At 40.8% G+C, this 21,357-nt stretch overlaps 1 protein-coding gene across 5 annotated transcripts in view; it reads left to right on the top strand.

Moving 5' to 3' along the window:
* SLC5A1 (solute carrier family 5 member 1) overlaps positions 1 to 21,357 on the top strand; it is a 138,074-nt gene that overhangs the window by 111,929 nt on the left and 4,788 nt on the right. For 4 of the 5 annotated variants that reach the window (XM_084993137.1, XM_021072101.2, XM_084993136.1 and 1 more), the window contains exons 10-14: positions 14 to 121; positions 4,916 to 5,066; positions 7,708 to 7,876; positions 11,379 to 11,594; positions 13,742 to 13,847. In XM_084993137.1, the coding sequence (XP_084849263.1) occupies positions 14 to 121; positions 4,916 to 5,066; positions 7,708 to 7,876; positions 11,379 to 11,594; positions 13,742 to 13,847 (750 nt within the window). The remainder of the gene's footprint in view (positions 1 to 13; positions 122 to 4,915; positions 5,067 to 7,707; positions 7,877 to 11,378; positions 11,595 to 13,741; positions 13,848 to 21,357) is intronic. The other variant, XM_084993138.1, reaches the window with a different exon arrangement.

Raw genomic sequence — 21,357 nt, forward strand, 5'->3', positions numbered from 1 at the left:
CATCCCTCCTCAGAAAAAATTGCCTGCACCGTCCCCTCGGAATGTGAGAAATATTGCGGCACCAAGGTTGGCTGTTCCAACATTGCCTACCCGACCTTGGTGGTGGAACTCATGCCCAATGGTGAGAATTGTCTCTACTGGTGGGGTCTTTCTTGGGAGGCTAATCTGGCTTGGGCTTTATATAAAGTTTTGTGGACCTTCTGGGGCAAAGCTGTTTCTGAGCCTGGAGGCCTAGTAGAGAATATCTCATTCCTGGCATCCTCAGTTTTTGAACATGTGTTTCCTTAGTGGGAAGAAGACATCTGACTTGATTGGGCTCTATGTATCTGGTACTTGTCCATCTGTCAGGCATGGAAAGGAGGTGATCTGAAAATGTGTTAGGGAAAAACGTGACTTTCTCCTGCTCATCCAGAAGGTCTTTTGAAGCTCTCCAACAGACATTAATATGAAGGCTTGAACTAAGTGGAATTTTACCTGGAGAATGAATTGACTTCTAGGCTGTTCCAAGGAAAAACAGAGAGAGAAAGGCAAAGAGTGATTTTAGATCTAGAATGAACAAGTCCAAGACAGTAGGTAGATGGGATATAAGAGGGCTTCTCACTATAGAGATGTGTTATCCTAGGAGAGTGAGTACTTAGAGACCAGAATATTTAGAGTTTAAGGGTAGACCTGTAGGGGTAATTGTTCATTTTCATGTGGAAGAATAATCTAATTCTGGCTCAGAGGATGTAAATCTCATTAGGGTAGGGGTCCCCAAATATAAAAAATTCAAAGGTATTTATCAGGAAAATTTAGAATAAACATAAAATTTTAGGAGTTCCCTTTGTGGCTCAGCAGATTAAGAATCTGATATAGTGTCTTGTAAGGATGTGGATTTGATCCCTGGCCTCACTCAGTGTGTTAAAGGATCCAGTGCTATAGGGAGCTGCAGTGTAGGCTGCAGATGCAGCTCAAATCTGGTGTTGCTGTGGCTGAGGTGTAGGCCTCAACTGCAGCTCCGATTTGACCCCTAGCCTGGGAACTTCCATATGCTGCAGGTGTGGCCATTAAAAAAAAAATTGGGAGTTCCCATCGTGGCTCAGTGGAAACAAATCTGACTAGCATCCAAGAGGACATAGGTTCGATCCCTGGCCTCGCTCAGTGGTTAAGGATCTGGCATTGCTGTGAGCTATAGTGTAGGTTGCAGATGCGGCTTGGATCCTGTGTTGCTGTGGCTGTGGTGTAGGCCAGCAGCTACAGCTCCGATTCAACTCCTAGCCTGGGAACTTCCATATGCCACAGGTATGGTCCTAAAAAGACAAAAAGAAAAAAAAATTGTTAGTAAAGGAAGCATAGAGATCATCTAGTCAAACCTGTTGCTTTTACAGTTGGGGAAACTAAGGCCTACAGAAAGAAAGGGTCTTTTCCAAGGCCATGCAATTGGTATCTGGCATGGTTAATTAATTCTTCTCAAGGCTGGAATTAAGGAATTTGGAGTTTTTTTTGTTTGTTTGTTTTTGTTTTTTTTTGAAGCGCAGACTGGATGTATGACCTTGGGCAACTCTTTGCATTCAGCTTTATAAAAATGGGAGTAGTAGTTAACTATTCCACTGAGCTGGGCTGCTTATTAATTAAGGTTGCAACTAGCAAGAATCAAATGACTCCTTTAGAGTTCTGGCTGGGGTTACACTGGCCTCTGTGGGGTGTTTATGCTATTTCATTGGACTGGCAGATCCTGGGTGAGGACTGCAGCTCTGAACACTGTGTTAGAGTGGATTGCGCATGACAGAAAGCTGTATGGCACTTAGAGCAATGAAATGCTGCATTTACACATGCCATTGCCATTCCCATTCCTCACTTTTGGCTGGCCATCTGGCTTCTGTAAACACCAAATTTCCCCATGACCTCCCTGTGTTAGATCAAATAAATGTTTTCAATTGGTCCCTCAGTAGCACTCAACATTATTGGTCACTCATCTTTCTTGAGTTATTCTATAGTACTATACCCTCCTATTTGTCTCTTGGATTCTATAGTACTCTCTTGGATTCTATAGTACTATACCCTCCTATTTGTCTCTCTCACTGACCACCCCCGCCCCCCACCACCCCTGTTATTTTAGGCTGTTCCATTTTGTCTCATTTGCAGATGAGACATTGTCCTCCACTCAACTGGTATATCTTCCTCCACAAAACTGTCACCAAATTCTGTCCATTTTGCTTCCTAAATATCTCTTACATTCATCGACCTCCTTCTCTTATTACCTCTGTCACTCTATTCCAATATGCCATTATTTCTCCCCTGGACCACTGTAAAATTATGTTTCACAAATATTTGTCGAGTGAATAAATGAGTCTAGGTTTGGTTAGGGTGTGGTACAGAGGGGAGAGCTGTATCCCAGCTTAGAAATTAACTGATGAAGTAATCCTGAGCAAATGGCAGTATGAGGGCTGGAAGCCCTACCTACTAACTGCTAGAAATGGACCTTTGTTTTATTAACTGAAAAATGAGAGAGTTGGACTAGGTGATCTTTATAACTCCTACCGTAGCTCCTGTAGTCTGTGGACTGCACGATACACATCCAAGAGGAAACTTTAAAAGAACTTTCTAACAAATGATGAAATAGTTGTGATAGGCAACTTTTATTTTTCTTCTTGTGAGGCTGTAGATGAAAATGAAACTATAAAATTATTTATAGGTATAACCCTCTAGAGAAATGCTAGAATCACATTTCAAAAAGATTTCAAGAAGCAGGAATATTGAGTCAAATCTAATAAGATGAAATTTACTAGAGATGCATCTCAGGTTCTGTTACACAGGAATATTGCAAGAAGCTGAAAATGTTTAGCTTGGAGAAATAGAGTTCAGGAGAATGTGAGTTGTTTGAATATGTGGAATATGGTAAAGTGGAAGAGGAGTAAAATATCTTCTGTTGGGTAGCATAAGGACTGTGTCTGAAGCTATCAAGAGGCAGATATCTGACTAGTGAGATCTGTCCGAGAGGGAATGGAATCCTGTTGCTGGAGGGGTTAGGCAGAAGAAACCTTGTGGAAGGGATTTGTGTATCAGAGGATGGTAGGCCTAGGTGGCTCCTAAGGTCACATTTAGTTCTGGTACTGTACTCTCAGTGGCGAGCTCTCAGCCTGCCCTGGCCTTCTAACCTCAGTAGGGACAACCTCATGCTCTTCTTGGTTAGTATATTCACAGAGTTGTAAAACTATCACCACAATCAATTTTAGAAACTTTTTATCATCCCTCCAAAGAAATCCTATACCCAATAGCAATAACTCTATGTTTATCCTATTCCCTCCCTTCCCCCCAGCCCTAGGGAACCATTAATCTACTTTTTGTCTCTTAGAATATGCTTACTCTGGATATCTAATATAAATGGAATCATACAATATTTGTCCTTTTGTGTCTGGCTTCTTTCACTTAGCTTAATGTTTTCAAGGTCCATCTGCGTTGTAGGCATACGTTAGTATTTTATTCTATTTTGGGGCGGTAATGTTCTACTGGATAGATATACCACATTTTGTTTATCCATTTATCAATTGATGGACACAGTGTTGTTTCTACTTTTTGGCTATTATAAACAATATTGCTATAAACATTCATGCATAAGTTTTTGTATGGGGTTAGGTTTTATTTCTCTTGGTTAGATGCCTAGAAGTGGAACTGATGGGTCATATGTTAACTTTTTTTTTTTTTTTGCCTTTTCTAGGACCATGTATGGAGGTTCCCAGGCTAGGGGTCGAATCAGAGCTGTAGCCGCCAGTCTACGCCACAGCCACAGCAACGCCAGATCCAAGCCATGTCTGCAACCTACACCATAGTTCATGGCAATGCCGGATCCTTAACCCACTGAGCAAAGCCAGGGATTGAACCCGCAACCTCATGGTTCCTAGTCGGATTCTTTAACCACTGAGCCATGATGGGAACTCCATGTTAACTCTTATTTTTAGCAATTTGAGTAACTATTTTCCAGTGTCTGTACCATTTTACATTACTGCCAGTAATGTATGAGGACTCTTAGTTCTCCACATCACTAGCCACACTTGTTATTATCTATCTTTTTAAAAATTATAGCTCCTCTAGGGGGTGCAAAGTAGTATCTTATTGTGGTTTTGATTTGATTTTCTCTAATGTTGAGCATCTTTTCATGTAATTATTAGCATTTTATCTTCTTTGAAGAAGTATCTACATCCATTGCCCATTTTAAATTATGTTGTCTTTTTGTTGTTCGAGTTGTAGGAATTCTTTATATATTCTCTATGATAGACCTTTTTTAAATACATGCAAATATTTTCTCCTATTCTACAGGCTGTCTTTTTTTGGGGGGTCATTTTTGGCCATCCCACAGCATATGAAGCTTCTGGGCCAGGGATCAGAGTCACAGTCGCGACCTAAGCCACAGCTGCGGTAACGCCAGATCCCTAACCCACTGTGCTGGGCTGGAGATCAAACCTGTGTCACAGCAGCTCCCAAGATGCTGCCAATCCCCTTGCGCCGCAGCAGGAGCTCCCTGGCTGTCTTTTTATTTTCTTGAGAACCTCATCTTTTGAATCCTAGTTTAAATATTTCTTCTGTATCATGAATCTTTTGGGTGAGAGACCTTGTAAAAATCACCCAGATAGAATCCCCCCCCCCCACACACACACCCCACCACCACCACCACCACCAGCACTACCACCACCATCATCCAGTTGCAAAGCATTTGCCGCATGGGTATTTTGTCCCTAGCTCTTTGTTGACTGCTGTGGACTTTATAGTATAACTTAAAGCCACAATCCATTCATTAAAACTTATAGTCTTTCTGGAGAGATAAGTCAGAGAACATGGCATGGTGTCATAAGGCAAAAAATCCTTGAGTCCTCACACTTTCCAAGCAAGAAAGAGCTGAAGTGCTGTCTGTAGCACTCAGAACCTCTTTCTCTTCTAGGATTGCGAGGCCTGATGCTGTCGGTCATGTTGGCCTCTCTCATGAGCTCCCTGACCTCCATCTTCAACAGCGCCAGCACTCTCTTCACCATGGATGTCTACACCAAGATCCGGAAGAGAGCATCTGAGAAAGAGCTCATGATTGCGGGAAGGTAAACACAGTTCCCCCCACCATACAGCATGGAAGTGAATGATCAGATGCTCTCTCAAGCTGGAGAAGATTGGCATATGCCTGGGCAGAAGGAGAGTAACCTCTATGACTAGTTATATTTGCTTTCAGTGGTATTTAGCTTTAAATTGGAGATCATCAAATAATGCCCCTCTGGCATATGAAATGATACCAAAGATCATTTAACATAACCCTCAGTTTATCCGTGAACAAAATGATAAATCCTAAATCCAGGAAGCCTAGACAGCAGCAGAACCAGGACTGGAACCCATGGCCAACTGCGACCTTGTCTGATGCCTTTATACTGTCCCATGCTATCTTCTTCAGCCCTCCGCACTGTAGTTCTCCTCAGTGGACATCTTTTATGCCCAGGTGCCTCCAGTGCATTAACCCTTTACTGTAACATTTTGTAGGACCTTTGTGAGTGTTAGGTGATATTATGCTTGTGAACATGCTTTGTAAAGTCTAAAACACCAGGCAATGTGCACATTTTTTATTCCCAAATGGAAAATGGTCACAACAGGACACTGAAGGGAGTAATCATTGACACATGGGTCAGGTGTGCCCATTATCACGATTGTCCATGGAGCAGATGTTCTGGATAGAGGACCACTAGAAACTCTGGTCTCTCTATGGGGCTGAGGCAGGTCTCCCTCCTCAGGGCAGGTAGAGTCTCTGGGATGTCAAGTCAAGGGAAGGGTTCCCAGGGAATAGTGCAAGAGGGATATGGGCTGCCACATCATAAGTCCATGAGCAAGATTAGGGCGAAAGAAAAGACAGGAAAATGACAGGCCACTCTCAGGTGCTGAGAAACCTGACACCCAGGGGAGGTCTGACTGGGCCAGGGTCTACCACTCTGTTTCACAGGAAGTAGTACTGTTAACTCTGACTGGGTGTTCCCTAGAAAGAAGTTTACTGGCATCTGTTGCTATTTATAAGACTCAAGATGCAACATGAGAAAAAAACCATTTTGTTGTTTTGCTTGGGGCTGGACTTCTTGGCTGTGAGATTATGTTGGGCATACATTTTTTTGTGTGCATCCAATGACTGTGGCCATAGAGTTTGTCCCTGTCTGAGATAAGCTTACAGTTACTAGAAACAATCCCAGACTTTGCTGTAGTACCTGTAAGAGCAATCAAGGGCTCAGAGAAGAGCTCCATACATTAGCTGGGGAAGGGTCCTGGGGGAGGGGGACCCTGAACTGTGTCTAAAATGGTGGATAGAGTTTGGGTAAATGGGAGGCAGTGGGAAGGATATTTTATTTTATCTTATTTTATTTTATTTTGTCTTTTGTCTTTTTAGGGCCACAGCTGTGGCATATGGAGGTTCCCAGGCTAGGGGTCTAATTGGAGTTGTTGCTGCCAGCCTACACCAGAGCCACAGCAATGCCATATCCAAGCCATGTCTGTGACCTACACCACAGCTCATGGCAACGCTGCATCCTTAACCCACTGAGCGAGGCCAGGGATCGAACCCGCAACCTCATGGTTCCTAGTTGGATTCGTTTCTGCTGTGCCATGATGGGAACTCCAGTGGGAAGGACATTTTAATTTTATTTATTTATTTATTTATTTATTTATTTTGTCTTTTTAGGGCCACATCCATGGCATATGGAGTTTCCCAGGCTAGGGGTCTGATCGGAGCTGTAGCTGCCGGCCTACACCAGAGCCACAGCAATACCAGATCCGAGCCGTGTCTGTGACCTACGCCACAGCTCATGGCAACTGAGCGAGGCCAGGGATGGAACCCGCAACCTTCCTAGTTGGATTCGTTTCTACTGTGCCATGGTGGGAAGGACATTTTAGAGGGAGAAATATGTGAGTGAAAACATTGCTTTGCGAAGGTTAAAGACTCTTTTGCCTTAACTTCAGGTAAGAGAGGCAAGAGAATCACAGCTTTCTTTCTAATTAAGTCAAGAGGTGGTAAGGACCCTCCAAACCTTTCAGGACTTGAAGTGGAACTCAAAAGGAGGAGTGCTGGAAATACCTAGTAGTCTCCCAGTCTATCTAGACTGTTCTTTTGTAAGTTCTTCTTGGCTTTTGTTTTTAACTTTATATGAAGATGAAGAAGAAGAAGAAGAAAAAGGAGGAGAAAATGACATTTATAGTCTTTACCACTTAATGAGTGCCTACTATTTGCCAAATGTTTTACTATAGCTAATCCTTATTCTGACCTTGCAAGTTTGGTCATATTATTCCCAGTTTACAAATGGAGAGATTGAGACTTGCAGAGGTTAAGCTAAGTGTCCTGTTTCACACAGAAAATAAGAATTTGAATCCAGGACTGTTGGCACCAAAGACCATAGCCTTATTCCTATACTCTGCTGCCTCTCAACGTGGGATTCTCTCCTGGTGGTGACTGGGTTTAGTTTACTTTGGAAAATCAAGTGCATTTTACTTGTAGGCAAAGAAGATTTTCCTGAAGAGGCAGAATACATAAGAAAAGAGCCTCAAGAATGAATTTGATAATTATTTTTCCTTGCTGTGATCATATAAAATGTTATGTCTGTCTATCTTTCTATGCTTATGTATATATTTTGTAGTTATATATTTGGTACATAGTAATATATATTTATTCATGTGGAGCCATTTGCTGACACCCTGTTGTGGGCGCTTTGATTTCAGGCTGTTCATCCTGGTGCTGATTGGCATCAGCATTGCCTGGGTGCCCATTGTGCAGTCAGCACAAAGTGGGCAGCTCTTCGATTACATCCAGTCTGTCACCAGTTACTTGGGACCACCCATCGCAGCTGTCTTCCTACTTGCTATTTTCTGCAAGAGAGTCAATGAGGAGGTAGGTATCATGTATGCATGTTCAGAAGAGTCATCTTGGCAAAGAAATTCTCATCTGGATGTGTATATTCTCTGGATTCTACTTCCCAGAGATCTTAAGCCTGGATGAATGTGCTGCTGAGGGTTTATATGGAAAAGCCTTCAGGGACCAAGGGACTCTCTGGGTTCACATTCTCTCAGACTCCCCTCTTCTCCTTGGTGTAGGTTCCATTAATTCTCAACTAATGGTGAACATTTTCCATCCAATCTTGGTGATTTTGACCCAACTGCATGGCGCTGTCTGGAAAGTTTATAGCCTCTGACTGAGCAGCTCCAGAGAAAGTCCTAGCATAGGCTACTTCCTTGATTCTGCAGTGATCCTGAATTTCCAGCCAGCACTTTTCAAGGCCCAGTGAAGAGCCAAGTAGTGGTGTACAAGCAGGATGGGTGTGAGGGTGAAGGACTATAAGGAATCTCACCTGCTAGGAGAGTTTGTGTGTGTGTGTGTGTGTGTGTGTGTGTGAGTGAGAGAGAGAGAGAGAGAGAGAGAGAGAGAGAGAGAGAGAGAGAGAGAGAGAGAGAGATGGAAGACTTAGCTGGAGAGACAGGTTAAGGTTAGACTAGACAGATCCCCTCTGAAAGCCAGGCTAAAGAATTTGGGTCATCAGTGGGGCAGATTTTGAAGCATCACAAAAAGAATGCCTTGGATATGGCTTCTGATTGGGATATGGCTCAGCTGTCTCTGTATCCACCTGTCTCTATGCCTGGGAATGGTTGGGAAGAAGTGGGGATGTTGACTATGTAGCTGACTCTCTGAAACAATATAAAAAATGACATACTTTTGGTTAGAGACCCCCTTTCTCCCAATAGGACAGGAGACAAGTATACATCAGGGAAACACCTCACTGGAGTGACCCAGCTTTGAGGTGCATAAATCACAACATGTGATCCTCTTCATTTGCCATTCATCATTAGGAACATACTCCAGATTTGCTGCTGACACAAAACTGGGTGTACAGATAAATGGCCTTGTGAGATCAGAATTGAACTTGCAGGCTAGAGAAATGGGCACACATCTTGAGATATGTTTCAATAGGGATTGGCAGAAGCTGGTTCACTGGGAGATTTCTAAAATGCAACTTGGGAACGTGTGACTAGAAGCCCAGCTGGGTGGGTATTGCAGTGGGTCAGAAGCAGACTCAATTCAGCAATGGACCAGGGCTTTCAAAGAGTAAGGCTAAGAATTGTGATAGATTGTCATGGTTCTCAACTGGGGGTGGTTTTGCCCTTCCCCAGGGGACATTTGGTTATGTCTGGGAACATTTTTGATTGTTATTATTTAGAGAATGCTACTGGTATCTAGTGGGTAGAGGCCAGGGACACTGCTAAACATTCTACAATGCATAAGAGAGCTCAGTTGCCCCCCCCCCAACCCTCTCCCCTCCCTAAAATTCTTCAGCCCAAATGTCACAGTGCTAAGGGCAAGAAGCCCTGGCCTAGGGTCTCTGGAGAGTAGTACAGAGACTGTAAAGTGATTTTCAGGACTGCTCAGGCACTCTGTCTGCTGAGAGGTGACTCCAGGTCTTAAGGAAAATGTCAAAGATTCCCAGATTTTTAAAGAGCTTCTTGAGAATAAAGACTAAAGGAATAAGAGCAGGCTAATTGCCAAAGAGAAGGAAAACCTAAGCAAGTTTGATCAATACTATTTACACAAACTAAAGTCAAGAAATATTTTTTTGACTGAATAAGTATATGAAGGACAAATGGGGAAACTTTTTCTTTCATTCATTTAGCAGCAGATACTTCCAGATACCAGCTTGGGGTTAGGCATTAGCAACACAAAGGCAATGAGCCCTAGTTCCTTCCCTGGGTGAGCTCCCATTTCAGATGGGGAGACGGAGGAGTGAATGTATGATTACAGGGCAGTGTGACTGGTGCTGGCCTGGAAGTGTGTCCACAGTGCTGCAGCCATGCCAAGGAGGATGTGACCATCCAGTTTTGACTCAGAGGAGGAGAGGGGACATTTAAGCTAGGGCAAGATTACCAGAAAGGGAAGAGGGACCACCTGTGCTCTCCTAGCTAGAGAGAATAATCTGTGCAAAGACCCAGTGCATGTCCATACATGACACACATTTAAAGAATAGCTGATAATTTATCACACCTGGAATACGAAGTGTCGGGGTACTAATGGCTAGCAAAGGGGCTATTCAGCCCAATCTTGACAAAGCTATGAAGGCTCTTTCTGGCCCCCCTTCTATGTGCTCACTCTACCTTGTCACTGGTCCTCTTAAAATGTGACTTCTAGACTGAGACCTGGTCCTCTAGGTGAGGACTGACCAAAAAGAAGAAAGGAAGAGAGGGAGGGAGGGAGAGAGGGAGAAAGGAAGGAAAAAAAGGAAAAGTAGAAGTATAGAAAGTGTTCTTAAAAAAAAAAACCTGAAAAATTGTCTCCCAGTGTTTCTAGTCTCTTAAAGGCGTTCCATATTTCCAATATGCAAACACAAAATTTAATGTAAAAACATGTAGTATAATTTTATGTGCTCAAATTAAAAACAGGGACTTTGGGGAAATTTCCTTGGGGTACAGTAAGTTAAGGATCTGGCAATACTATAGCTGTGGTGCAAGTCACAGCTGTGGTGCAGGTTCGATTCCTGGCTTGGGAACTTCCACATGCCATAGGTGCAGCCAAAACAAACAAACAACCCCCACTCCCCCCAAAAAACCCCAGTGACTTTGGATCTATAAAAGGAGCTGATGGAAAAGTTCCTTTCTCCTCTGTCCCCAAATGTCCCAATTTTTTTTTTTTTTTTTTTTTTTTGTCTTTTTTGCTATTTCTTTGGGCCGCTCCTGCGGCATATGGAGGTTCCCAGGCTAGGGGTCCAATCGGAGCTGTAGCTGCCAGCCTACGCTGGAGCCACAGCAACGCGGGATCCGAGCCGCGTCTGCAACCTACACCACAGCTCACGGCAACGCCGGATCGTTAACCCACTGAGCAAGGGCAGGGATCGAACCCGCAACCTCATGGTTCCTAGTCGGATTCGTTAACCACTGCGCCACGACGGGAACTCCCCAAATGTCCCAATTTTTTTTTCCATGTGTTCAAGGAATACAAATTACTTCATAAGTAACTACTTTACATCTGCATATGCCTAAATCTGGAGGCTGATGGTAACAGTAACTGTGAGCAGAGAAATTAAAATTATTTTTAAAGAGCATTTTTGGTATTCTAATCACTTATTAGACACTTTATCCCATTATATTGGGAATCCTTATTCTATGACATAGGTAAAATCACATTACTGAAACATGGTAAACATACTCACAGAAGTCCTGATGTAATATTCCCAGCCATATTTGGAATTCCAGCAGTCCTGTTTAGGATAGCCTGGAGCTATCATTTCTCTCACAGTTATTCTGTTGCCTTTGTCCAAGTGTCCCCCCTCTGCCACCCCCTGCCCCGACCCAGTGAATGCACGGCTGTTTTATGTATTCAGCATTTGTTAGCCCAGGGTTTTCTTTCACAGGGAGCCTTTTGGGGACTGGTCATAGGATGTATGATTGGGCTGGCCCGTATGATTACCGAGTTTGCCTATGGAACCGGGAGCTGCGTGGAGCCCAGCAACTGTCCCACAATTATCTGTGGTGTGCACTACTTGTACTTTGCCATCATCCTCTTTGTCATTTCCATCATCATCGTCCTGGTCGTCTCCCTCTTCACCAAGCCCATTCCAGATGTGCATGTGAGTATCTTCTGTGAGACCTGTCCTACCCTGGTTTCGTGGTCATGCTGCAACACCCATCTTGGTTGCCCTTGGTTCAGTTAGACAGCTCACATATGACTAAAATAGACCATCCTTGCCTTTGGTGTCATGTAGAAGGATACAGGGCAGGAAACATGGTGTGCCAGCAGAGCAGTATCAAGAGTGTGTCTCCAGTAGGTGTCCTCACAGCAGGCCACATTTTAGTGCAGGGGCTATTTTATGGATCCTGCCTGCCAAGGGACAGCTCAGGTGCAAGGGAATGAGATCACATGATAGGCACAGGTGCCACCCTGGCTTGGGTGCTCAAGTCCCAGATAGGAATGTATATTTTGCTTCCAGGGGTCTCAGTAAGGGACATACCTAGTTATAAAAAAAATCACCAAGTTCAGGAAAATCTGAAGTATGATTTACCCTTTATTTTTCCCCAATTAAATCTCCAAACAGTTGCCCAAAGAATTCAAAAAAATTTCAAACAATATCAAAGTCTAATTGATTCAAAATTTCAAAAATGGCAAGTACTCTTCTTTTTTAAATTATTTTTAATGTATTTTTTTAACTGTTATTTCCCCAATACAATTTTTTTTTTTCTACTGTATGGTATGGTGACCCAGTTACACATACAGGTATACATTTTTTTTCTCACACTATCATGCTCCATCATAAGTACTAGACATACTACACAGCAGGATCTCATTGCTAATCCATTCCAAAAGCAATAGTTTGCATCTATTAACCCCAAGCTCCCAATCCATCCCACTCCCTCCCCCTCCCCCTTGGCAACCACAGATCTATTCTGCAAGTCCATGAGTTTCTTTTCTGTGGAAAGGTTCATTTGTGCCATATATTAGATTCCAGATATAAGTGATATCATATGGTATCTTCTTTAGCTCTGGGTGTCGCCCCTGGCTGAGAGCTTAGGTTATGTTCACAACCCTCCTAATGCAGATGACGATTACCAATTATGGGTCATTTTTTTTTTTTTTACATCTGCAATGTAGTCTGGTAACCCAACATAGCCAACATCCTACCTTTTTCAGGTTTCCAAGGGGCAGAGCTAGAGATTTAACCCAAGATCGTATTCATAGAGAAAGAGAAAAGGTTTTGTTGGCCCCTTTCTTATGCATATACAAATACAGCGGATTTACAGAATCCTTAAGAGAACTCAACCTCACTGCCAAATTTTCAAAGCTATGCCCAACCCTAATGTCAAAGATTGATTTTATTTTTTCATTTAAAAAATTTTACTGAAGTATAGTTGATTTACAATGTTGTGATAATTTTTGCTGTAAAACAAAGTGATTCAGTTATGCCAAAGATTGCTTTTATAACAGCAGAACCACCTTCATGGTTATTGGCCAAATCTGTCATGGGCTCTCTTCATGTTGTATTAATTGCTTCCTTATGGCTCAATCTTTGAAGGTATTGCAGCCCCCAAACACATTTAGTTCCATGCTTCCTCTTGACGTAAAGAGGTTTCTAGTTTCATATCAATAGAAACTGTACCTCCACCTCTTCCCTATTCTAAATGGCTCATGAGTCTATGATTCTCTCCCCACCCCCATAATACAGTACAAAAATCTGATCTTATTCTACTGGTCTGGATAAATGGGTGTCTAGCCCTATTTCTCAGCATTAGTGCCAAAAGGAATAAATTCACTTTATTGTATGTAACAAGAAATCATTCATTGAAAATATTTCTATATTCAAGGCAGTCTCAGCCTCTGAATTCACATATCATAGGTGCTGGTGTGTACAGGTGTATGATTTTTTAAAATTTTTTTAATTTTCCCACTGTACAGCAAGGGGGTCAGGTTATCCTTACATGTATACATTGCAATTACAGTTTTTCCCCCACCCTTTCTTCTGTTGCAACATGAGTATCTAGACATAGTTCTCAATGCTATTCAGCAGGATCTCCTTGTAAATCTATTCTAGGTTGTATGATTTATATTGATTCCCAACATATTTAGAGATAGTATTGTGGATGGGAGCCATTATCTATGTTTTCATTGGTATTGAGAGGTCATGTTCCTTTTCCTTTCTTGATGTGCATCTCTTTGTTCTCCCAACTTCTTGGCCCAAGACACCATTTGGATCTTTCTGCTAACTGTCTGCTTTCTCCGCAGCTCTACCGCCTGTGTTGGAGCCTGCGCAACAGCAAAGAGGAGCGTATTGACCTGGATGCAGAGGAGGAGGACATTCAAGAAGCCCCAGAAGAGACCATTGAAATAGGTGATTTATGACTCAGAGCCTATTCCCAAGCCCTAAAGTTACTCCTCCAACAGCAAGACCACTTATTGAAGCCTTCACTAAATTCCTTCATGAAAACTCAGATCTCTCTTCTAGAGGGGAGTGAAGAGTGAGTGGAAAGTTCACTCTGAGGCTTGGTCAAGGAGAGGAGGGGGTTGCAGAATCATCCTTAGTTTACAGTGCTTAATGAGTAAGTGTGGATGAGATATTTGCCACCCTGACTTGAATTGCAGCGTGGTTTGGGACAAGTGAAGACAGAGCTCTTCTGATATAGTCTGTGAAAGCAGATGGAACTAAAGCTGTGGTCAGTTCTAGTGACATCAGGAAGTTGGGACAGAGGCTCATAGAGTCTTGTATCTTACTGACCTACCATAACAGATTTTTTTAAAAAAAATCAAATTTCTCTGGAAGTCCGTTAAGGTAATGCTTACTCAAGGCTTAGTGTGACTTAGCTTGATCTTGGAAGAATGCTTTCCTCAGCTTCTGTGCTTCAGCATTTCTTCACTGCATGGCAGAGGTGCACACATAGAGGATGGTTGTGGTGATGTGTGGTGTGTAGCAGTGTGGGAGCACGAGGTCATAGTGCTTTACCTGGCGCTGGGCTGGAGGTCTCATCACTCCATCTGAAGGGGAGTACAGGTACAGCAGAACGAGGTCTGCATCTGGCCATCAGAAATATCAGAATCCGGGCTCTGGAAAGGGCCCTAGAGAACATTTGGTCTTATCAGCTCATTTTACAGACATGGAAATTGAATTCTAGGAAGGGAGAGGTTTGCCTGTGCTCCCAGCTCTAATGCTGTCTGCTCTTGATCTCTAAAGACCTCCCAGTTCTGAAACTGTGACCTTTCAAGTGCTGAAAGAAATCTGGAGCCATAGGTACCTGGCCATGGTGCTAAAAAAGGCTCCCACTTCCTGCTTCCTTGGGGCAGGAAGGTGTGAACATGCCCCTTACTTCTTCCATCTCCAAAAAGGTCTCCATATTGTGTTAAGACTATCATAGCTTTGAAAGAGACGTGGATGGGGAATATTTGGAATGTTTTATTGTGGACGAAGAGATTAGCTCTGCACCAGACAAAAGACTTAAGACAGATGGGTGGAAAGAGCTCATCCAATTTAGCTTGAAGAACAGAGAGACAGGATAGTGCAGAGACAGACTGTATACTTGGATTTGGGAAGAACTGAGGTTGAATCCTGACTTCTCTACTTACTACTCTGGGCAAGAGATTCCATTGTTCTAAAGCTCAGGTTCCTCACAAAAGTATTCCTAAATGATAGGCTACACTTCATAGCACTGTTGGAAACACTGAATGAGGTGATCCTCCACTATAGGAATTGGCTGTAATTGTCACCATCATGACTGGTACTAATGAAGACTTTTCTAACTGAGTTGTCCTGGGAAGGGGTGGGCAGCAAGTGTGCATCTATCAGGGATTCCAGAGAGGGGACTCCCATACCAGCTGGAGAACTGGCTTAGTGACTTCTGAGATTCATGGCAGCACTTGAATGCTGTTGTTTCTTGATGAACCTGCAGTGAAATCAGACTGAACAGTTGCCCTATTAAACCACAGTAAACTAAGATCTCATGGGGATTTTATAGGCAGGGAGTGTGATCCTCACCATTCTCTGAGAAATGGCAGCACGAAGAAGCCTTTAGCTGATAATATGATCATGACATATTTTAACTGTGAATACTTTACTGTAATCTATTGATTCCTTTTAGCACCACATCATACTTTTAAGGCTTATAATGCAAGTATGAATCTTCCAATTTTACAGACAAGGAAAATAAGACATAAAGACTTTCTCAAGGCCACACAACTTTTTATTGACCCAGATAATCAGGTGTCTCTCACTTGAGGTGGTTAGTGGGCCCAATTCCTTGCTGCTCCTTCCCTGTTCTCCTATTTTTGGTAGAGTGGACCTAAGTGGAGAGGTACAAGGAGGTTTATCTCTTATGTTTGTGAGAGAAAAGAGAGAATGGAAGGGGACTAACAGTTCTTGACACCTAGTACACACTGAGTACTTTATCATGAAATTTTAGATTGAAGAAGGTACTCTTTATCCAGTTTTACATATACTTGGATATGAGAGGTGAATTAACAAGGCCATAAAGGTAGGTTTTGGTTCTAGTTCTGACAAATGTGCTTGACCACTAAAATTCTTTCCAGTTCAAAAAGTCTGTGACTCTTAGAAATTGAAAGAGTAGAGAGCAGTGGTCCCTGGACCACGGTGCTGAACATACAGTGGGCTTGATTTCATAGCTAGTAAGTTACAAACCTGGGATTCTAACCCAGATCTGTCTACATTTAATGCCACACCTGGGCTCAGAGGACACTATTCATTCCTTTGGTGAGCTTCCACTTTGAATGGCAGAGTAAGTTGAATGGTTCAATTAAGAAATAAGTGGAAGTGTTGATCACTGCTACATGTATAAGGAACTATTTATTTCATTTTATTTTTTTAAATGATTTTTATTTTTTCCATTATAGTTGGTTTACAGTGTTCTGTCAATTTTCTATCATACACCAAAGTGGCCCAGTCATAATACATATATACATTCTTTTTCTCATGTTTTCCTCCATCATACTCCATCACAAGTGACTAGATACAGTTCCTAGTGCTATACAGCAGGATCTCATTGCTTATCAATTCCAAATGCAATAGTCTGCATCTATTAACCCCAGGTCCCCAGTCCATTCCACTCCCTCCTCCTCCCCCTTGGCAACATCAAGTCTGTTCTCCATGTCTATGATTTTCTTTTCTGTGGAAAGCTTCATTTGTGCTGTATATTATTAGATTCCAGATATAAGTGATATCATACGGTATTTGTCTTTTTCTTTCTGACTTACCTCACTTAGTATGAGAGTCTCTAGTTCCATCCATGTTGCTGCAAATGGCATTATTTTGTTCTTTTTTATGGCTGATTAGTATTCCATTGTGTATAAATACTACATCTTCCTAATCCAATCATCTGTCAATGGACATTTGGGTTGTTTCCATGTCTTGGCTATTGTGAATAGTGCTGCAATGAACATGTTAGGTGCATGTGTCTTTTTCAGGGAAAGTTTTGTCTGGATATATGCCCAAGAGTGGGATTGCTGGGTCATAGGGTAGTTCTATGTATAGTTTTCTAAGGTACCTCCATACTGTTTTCCATAGTGGTTGTACCAGCTTACATTCCCACCAACAGTGCAGGAGGGTTCCCTATTCTCCACAACCCCTCCAGCATTTGTTATTTGTGGATTTATTAATGATGGCCATTCTTACTGGTGTGAGGTGGTACCTTATAGTAGTTTTGATTTTCATTTCTCTAATAATCAGTGATGTTGAGCATTTTTTCATGTGCTTATTGGCCACCTTTATATCTTCTTTGAAGAAATGTCTATTCAGGCCTTTTGCTCATTTTTCAGTTGGGTTGTTGGCTTTTTTGCTATTGAGTTGTATAAGTAGTTTGTATATTTTAGAGGTTAAGCCCTTGTCAGTTGCATCACTTGAAACTATTTTCTCCCGTTATGTAAGCTGTCTTTTTGGTTTTTTTGATGGTTTCCTTTGCTATGCAAAAGCTTGTCAGTTTGATTAGTTACCATTGATTTATTTTTGCTCTTATTTCTGCTGTTTTGGGAGACTGACCTGAGAAAATATTCATAAGGTTGATGTCAGAGAATGTTTTGCCTATTTTCTCTTCTAGGAGTTTAATGGTATCTTGTCTTAAATTTAAGTCTTTAAGCCATTTTGAGTTTATTTTTGTGCATGGTGTGAGGGTGTGTTCCAGTTTCATTGATTTACAAGTGGCTGTCCAGGTTTCCCATCTATACTTGCTGAAAAGACTGTCTTTTCCTCATTTTATATTCTTGCCTCCTTTGTCAAAGATTAATTGACCGTAGGTGTCTGGGTTTATTTCTGGGTTCTCTATTCTGTTCCATTGGTCTGTATGTCTGTTTTGGGACCAGTACCACACTGTCTTGATGACTGTGGTTTTGTAATATTGCCTGAAGTCTGGGAGGGTTATGCCTCCTGCTTGGTTTTTGTTCCTCAGGATTGCTTTGGCAATTCTGGGTCTTTTGTGGTTCCATGTAAATTTTTTGGATTGTTTGTTTTAGTTCTGTGAAAAATGTCATGGGTCATTTGATAGGGATTGCATTGAATCTGTAGATTGCTTTGGCTAGTATAGCCATTTTAATAATATTAATTCTTTCAATCCAGAAGCATGGAATATCTTTGAATTCTTTGAATACTCTTTAATTTCCTTGATTAATGTTTTATAGTTCTCAGCATATAAATCTTTCACTTCTTTAGTCAGCTTTATTCCTAGGTATTTAATTTTTGGGGGTGCGATTTTAAAAGATATTATATTTTTATATTCTTTTTCTATTATTTCATTGTTAGTATACAGAACGCAACCAATTTCTGAATGTTAATCTTATATCCTGCTACTTCGCTGAATTTGTTGGTCAGTTTGAGTAGTTTTTGGGTTGAGTCCTTAGGGTTTTCTATATATAGTATCATGTCATGACAAAATATCATGACAATTTTACCTCTTCTCTTCCAATTTGGATGCCTTTTATTTCTTTTGTTTGTCTGGTTGCTGTGACTAGGACTTCCAGTACTATGTTGAATAACAGTGGTGAGAGTGGGCATCCTTGTCTTGTTCCAGATTTTAGTGGGAAGGCTTTCAGCTTTTCTCCATTGAGTATTATATTTGTTGTGAGTTTGTCATAAATGGCTTTGATTTTGTTAAGGAATGTTACCTCTATACCCATTTTGGTAAGAGTTTTGATCGTGAATGGATGTTGGACTTTGTCAAATGCTTTCTCTGAATATATTGAGGAGACGATCATGTGGTTTTGACTTTTCTTTTGTTAATGTGGTGTATGATGTTGATTGATTTGCATATGATGAACCATCCTTGTGAACCTGGGATGAATCCCACTTGGTCGTGGTGTATGACCTTTTTTCTATGTTGTTGGATTCGGTTGGCTAAAATTTTGTTGAGAATTTTTGAGTCTATAGTCATCAAATATATTGGCTTATAGTTTTCTTTTTTGGTAGTATCTTTGTTTGGTTTTGGTATTAGGGTGATGGTGGTGTCATAGAATGTCTTTGAGAGTGTTCCTTCTTCTTCAGCCTTTTGGAAATGTTTAAGGAGGATAGGTATGAGTTCCTCTTTGTATGTCTGGTAGAATTCGCCTGTGAAGCCATCTGGTCCTGGACTTTTATTTATAGGGAGTGTTTTATGACATATTCAATTTCATTTCTAGTGATTCGTCTGTTCAGTTGATCTACTTCTTCTTGATTCAATTTTGGCAGGCTGTAAGTCTCTGGAAAGTTCCATTTCTTCTAGGTTTTCAAATGTGTTGGCATACAGTTGTTCATAGTATTCTCTTATGGTTTTTTGTATTTCTGTAGTATCTGTTGTGACTTCTCTTTTTTCATTTCTGATTTTGGTTCTTTGGTTTTTTTCTCTCCTTTTCTTGGTGAGTCTGGCTGGAGGTTTGTCATTTTTGTTTACCTTTTCAAAGAACCAGCTCTTGGTTTTATTGATTTCTTCAATTGTTTTTTGAATCTCTATTTTATTTATTTCCTCTTTGATCTTTATTATTTCCTTCCTTCTGCTGACTTTAGTTTTTTGTTGTTGTTCTTCTTCTTTTTCTAATTCATTTAGGTGTTGGGTTAAGTTGTTGATTTGATATTTTTCTTCTTTTTTGAGGAAGGCCTGTATTGCCATGAATTTCCCTCTGAGCACTGCTTTTGCGGTATCCCATAGATTTTAAGTGGTTGTGTCTTATCATTTGTCTTGAGGTATTTTTTAATTTCCTTCTTGATTTCTTCATTGACCCATTGGTTTTTTTAGCAGCATGTTGTTTAGTCTCTATGTAGTTAGTTTTTTCTCATTCTTTTCCTTTGGTTGATTTATAGTTTCATGCCATTGCAGTCAAAGAAGATACTTGAAATAATTTCTATACTCTTAAGTTGGTTGAGATTAGCTTTGTGTCCCAGTATGTGATTGATCCTTGAGAATGTTCCATGTGTACTTGAGAAAAATGTATATTCTGATTTTTTTGGATGTAATGTCCTGAAAATGTCGATTAAGTCTAACTTTTCTATTGTGTCCTTTAGGATCTCTGTTGCCTTATTGATTTTCTGTCTAGAGAATCTGTCCATTGATGTGAATGGGGTTTTGAAGTCTCCTACTATGATTGTATTCCCATCAATTCCTCCTTTTATGTCTGTTAGTATTTGTTGTAGGTATCTGGATGCTCCTATATTAGGGACTTATATATTGATGATTGTAATATCCTCTTCTTGAATGGATCCTTTTACCATTAAAGAGTGTTCTTCTTTGTCTTTCTTAATGACCTTCGTTTTAAAGTCTATTTTGTCTGATATGAGTATTGCAACTCCTGCTTTCCTGTTTTGTCCATTGGCATGAAATATCTTTTCCCATCCCCTCACTTTCAATCTGTATGTGTCCTTTGCCCTAAGGTGAGTCTCTTGTAGACAGCAGATTGTAGGTTTTTGCTTTTTTTATCCAATCTACCACCCCATGTCTTTTGATTGGAGTATTCAGTCATGAAAATTTAAGGTAATTATTGATAGATATGTATTTATGGCATTTTAAACCTTGTTTTCCAGTTGGTTCTATGCTTCTCCTTTCTTTCTTTTTTTTGGGTGTATGATTTCCATTTATTGTATGCTTGAGTACTTTTCTTTTTAGTTTTTGTGAATGTAATGTTTGGTTTTGATTTGTGGTTGCCCTGCTTTTAAAGTATGTTAACCCCTTCCTGTGTCTGCTTGCTTTAGCCTGATAGTCATATAGGCTCAAATACATTATTAAAAAAAGAATCTATATTTTCTTACTTTCCCTCCCCGCATTCTATGATTTTGAAGTTTTTTTTTAACATCTTCATGTTTGTGCTTTTGCTGTTCCTTGTGTTTATCATCGCCTTTATAGTAGTTTGTTTGTTTTTTTCTCTTTTAGATCTGTATGCTGGCTTATTTAAATGATTGCTTTTCAATTGTGGTTTCCTCCATTCTATTTCTTCTAACTGCTTTTTTTTTTTTTTTAATTTAGAGAAGCCCTTTCACTATTTCTTTTAGAATGGGTTTAGTATTGCTGAACTCTTTTAGCTTCTGTTTGCTGGAGTAATTCTTTATTTCCCCTTCTATTTTAAATGATATTCTTGCTGGATAGAGTATTCTAGGTTGCAATTTTTTTCCTTTCAGGACTTTAAATATATCTTGTCACTTCTTTCTGGCCTGTAGTGTTTCTGTAGATAAATCAGCTGATAGCCTTATGGGGGTTCCCTTATAATCAATGCTTTGTTTTTCTCTTGCTGCCTTTAGAATCCTCTCTTTATTTTGCCATTTTTATTATCATATGTCTCATTGTGGTCTTATTTGGGTTCAACTTGTTTAGGACCCTCTGTGCTTCCCATATCTTGATATCAGTTTCCTTTAGATTTGAAAAGTTTTCAGACATAATTTCTTCAAA

The sequence above is a fragment of the Sus scrofa genome, chromosome 14 (assembly GCF_054392235.1).
Source record: "Sus scrofa isolate SSC_HxYL_T2T_F1_AM1 chromosome 14, Sscrofa_HxYL_maternal_Yorkshire_Landrace_v2.0, whole genome shotgun sequence".
Taxonomy (NCBI): Eukaryota; Metazoa; Chordata; class Mammalia; order Artiodactyla; family Suidae; genus Sus; species Sus scrofa.